The following is a 3,384-nucleotide window of genomic DNA, read 5'->3' on the forward strand; positions in this document are numbered from 1 at the left end:
ATATTATATATATTATAAATTATTATGTAAAAGTTGCACCAAATTTTTAATACATAATAAAAAAATATGAACTTTTTTATAATGTTATAATAATAAATGGTAGCAAAAAGGGAAAATAAATAATAATTTCAAATATTTTAAAAACTTTTGATGACTGCTTGATTTTATATATTTAAATATTTATTTCTATATATTTTTTTTTTTTTTTGTATTTATATGTTTGTATATTTTTATATCTTATTAAAATTGATTTTCTTTCTTTTAATATATCTTTAAGGGATAACATAAATATAAAATCCTTTATTTACATATAATTTTTAACTTTTTTTTTACGTTTTGTTTTTAATTTTTTGTATTCTTAGTTTTTTGATTTAAGTATTTTATTTTATTTTTTTTAATTAAAAAATACATATATAAAATTATATATACATATAATAATATAATATATATATTTAATATTTATTTATTTATATATTTTATAATATGAACATTTATAACTATTTCGTAGCTTAGAAATGAATTAGGTAAATGGCTAATCATATAATTCGTATTATTTTATTTTATTTTAATTAATTTTTTTTTTTTTTTTTTATATGTGTGTGTTTAACTGATTTTCTACCAAATACAAGTAAAAAGATATTGTTTTTCCTTTTTTACAATGTGGATAAAAATTAAAAGATAAGAAAAAATATATTTTTTTTTTGAAATTGTAAAAATATTATAATATTGATTTATATATATATATATATATATATATATATATATATAATTTAATTTTTTTTTTTTTTTTTTTTGTTATATATATATATATATATTTATTTATTTATATATAATGTTAAATAATTTACCATGTAATAGGAAATATTGGAATTCAATTTTGAGTGCTCAAAAATACCATTTCTGTAACAAATGGTTAAGTAAAAGGTCTAATATTAAAAAAAGTGATATTTGTAAAAGATACTTTGGTGTGTCAGGGAGTTATGGATACAGTATTTTTTCAAAAGAAGGGAACAATAATTCAAATGTAGGCAAAAATAATTTACATGGATATGAAGAGAAATGTTTAATAAACAATTTCATAAAAAAAAAAAATTTTTATTTTACTAAATGGCCTGGAACAGTATCTAAACTAGGAGGTAATTATTTTTTTAATAAAAATTATAATATGGGATTTTATCATATGCTTATAGAAGAAGAAGGAAAAATTAAAAAAGATATAGCATTAATATCAAGTTGCTATGAAAAAAGTATTCAAAATAAAACCATCGAAAATAAAATGAAAGATTTAACATGTGGATATTCTGTTCAAATTGTATTATCTGGTAAGGGTGTCAAGTGTTATTACGAAGATATAAATTATACTCCTATATTACCTAATTATAAGAATAACATAAAACAATATTATGCATTTAAAAATACCCTAAAAGATTTAAAAGTAGTAGAAAATAAATCTGATCATAATAATAATGTGGAAAATACACAAAATGTCAAAACGACTAGTAATAATAATACTCAAAATAATTATAGAACAAAAAAAGTCAAAAAATTATTTGTACGTTTAGGTATAGGAACTAAAAATATTGATATTACAAGAGTATTAACTATGCATAAAAAATATGTAAATATTAATGTTGATAAAACAGGTACCATTGTTAATGTATATGGATACAATAAAAAATATGTCGGTTCAGTTGCTTATCGTTTATATAAAATTGTTAAAATGAATGTATACACAATGAAAGGTGGTTATGTGTATCTTCATAAACCTAAACAAAAAATTCCAAAAAAGAAATAAACAATAAATTAAAATATATATATATATTTTTTTTTTATTTTTAAAATCAATATTTTTTTAAGTATTTTTTAATTTTCACATAGGACAATATTATAAAATATGTCACTAGTTAATATATATTCATAAATATATATATATATATATATATATATTTTCATAAATTAATATAACTGTTAAAAAAAATTGTTTTTTAAATGAAAATTTTAATTCAATATATATATATATATATATATATATATATATATATATTAGAAAAAAAGTGGGAAAATATAAATATATCAAAATATATTTTACTTCATGTATAACAAAAAAAAAAATTAAATTTAATTAATATGATCTAAATATTTTTTCTTATAATGTAGAACAATATTTACATATGCATTTATAAAATTTTAACAAAAAAAAAAAAAAAAAAAAAAAAAAAAACATATATATATATATATATATATAATTTTCTTTTTTTTTTTTTTTTTTTTTTTTTTTTTTTTTTTNTAATTTTCTTTATTTTTTACATTTTAATCTTCCTATGGGATATGTTATTTTGAATTGATACGTAATAAATAAATAATATGCCAATTATACAATTGGTTTCCTTTTTTTTTTTTTTTTTTTTTTTTACTAAAATTACTTTTCATTTTTTAATTTTTCCTGTATTTCCTTTTTCTTTTGAGCTTTTACAGGGTCATAATATAAGACAACCAAATATCTACCAGCTACATTAAAACCTGATAAATGATCCAGCGCATTTTTTGCATCATAAATATCATCATAAACAACAAAAGATGTTCCTTTTGTTCCTTCAGCATTTCCTTTTCTTATCTGCCTTACTGTTCCATATTTCCCAAAAATATCATATAATTCATCAGCAGATATCTTATATGGTAAATTTCTGCAAATAAATTAACAAAAAAAGAAAAAAAAAAAAAAAAAAATATGTTATAAAATGGAAAATATATAGGTATATAATATTATCCATGTGAACATGTTTCTCATAAGTACATAAAAAAAAAAAAAAACATATATATATATATATATTTATTTATTTTTATTTTTTTCTTTTATGCCTTACCTCACATAAAGAATTCTGCTGACCTCAGCAGGTAAACGTATATTTCTTCTGGACATTGCAAACTTGTTTTATCACAAATATATACTTAATATATATATAACTATAATATTTATTTTAATTATTTTATTTATGGGATAAAGGAATAACCTTATTAAACGTAATAAAATAAAACATATAAATATCTATATAAAAAAAGATAGTTTTATATAATGAAATATTATAATTTATTTTAAGGTATCAATTAAAATACAATAAATGAATGACTTTATTTTGTTATTCTTCAATTTTTTTTTTTTTTTATAAAATACCACTTCATACTTTAATATATATATATTAATAATCCTATTTTTCTATTTTCTACATATTTTTATTAAATATATATATATTTTTTTATTAAAATTGAAATAAAAAAATTCCAAATATATATTGAAGTAACTATTTAAAATATGGATATTACTTATTTAAAATAACAAATATTAAATTAAATTTAAAAAAAAAAAAAAAAAAAAAAAAAAAAAAA

At 16.4% G+C, this 3,384-nt stretch overlaps 2 protein-coding genes across 2 annotated transcripts; one reads left to right on the plus strand and one right to left on the minus strand.

Moving 5' to 3' along the window:
• Positions 1-832: 832 nt before the first annotated feature.
• PRSY57_1224100 (hypothetical protein) lies at positions 833-1,795 on the plus strand (the record flags this gene model as incomplete). Its single annotated transcript, XM_012908662.2, has 1 exon — positions 833-1,795. One exon carries the CDS (start codon positions 833-835, stop codon positions 1,793-1,795), a length of 963 nt encoding a protein of 320 aa, XP_012764116.2.
• Positions 1,796-2,419: 624 nt separating this feature from the next.
• PRSY57_1224200 (splicing factor 3B subunit 6, putative) lies at positions 2,420-2,920 on the minus strand (the record flags this gene model as incomplete). The annotated part of the gene is made up of 2 exons (XM_012908663.2): positions 2,420-2,684; positions 2,865-2,920. The coding sequence occupies 2 exons, from the start codon at positions 2,918-2,920 to the stop codon at positions 2,420-2,422; spliced, it is 321 nt and encodes a 106-aa protein (XP_012764117.1).
• Positions 2,921-3,384: the final 464 nt, after the last annotated feature.

The sequence above is a fragment of the Plasmodium reichenowi genome, chromosome 12 (genome assembly GCF_001601855.1).
Source record: "Plasmodium reichenowi strain SY57 chromosome 12, whole genome shotgun sequence".
Classification (NCBI taxonomy): Eukaryota; Apicomplexa; class Aconoidasida; order Haemosporida; family Plasmodiidae; genus Plasmodium; species Plasmodium reichenowi.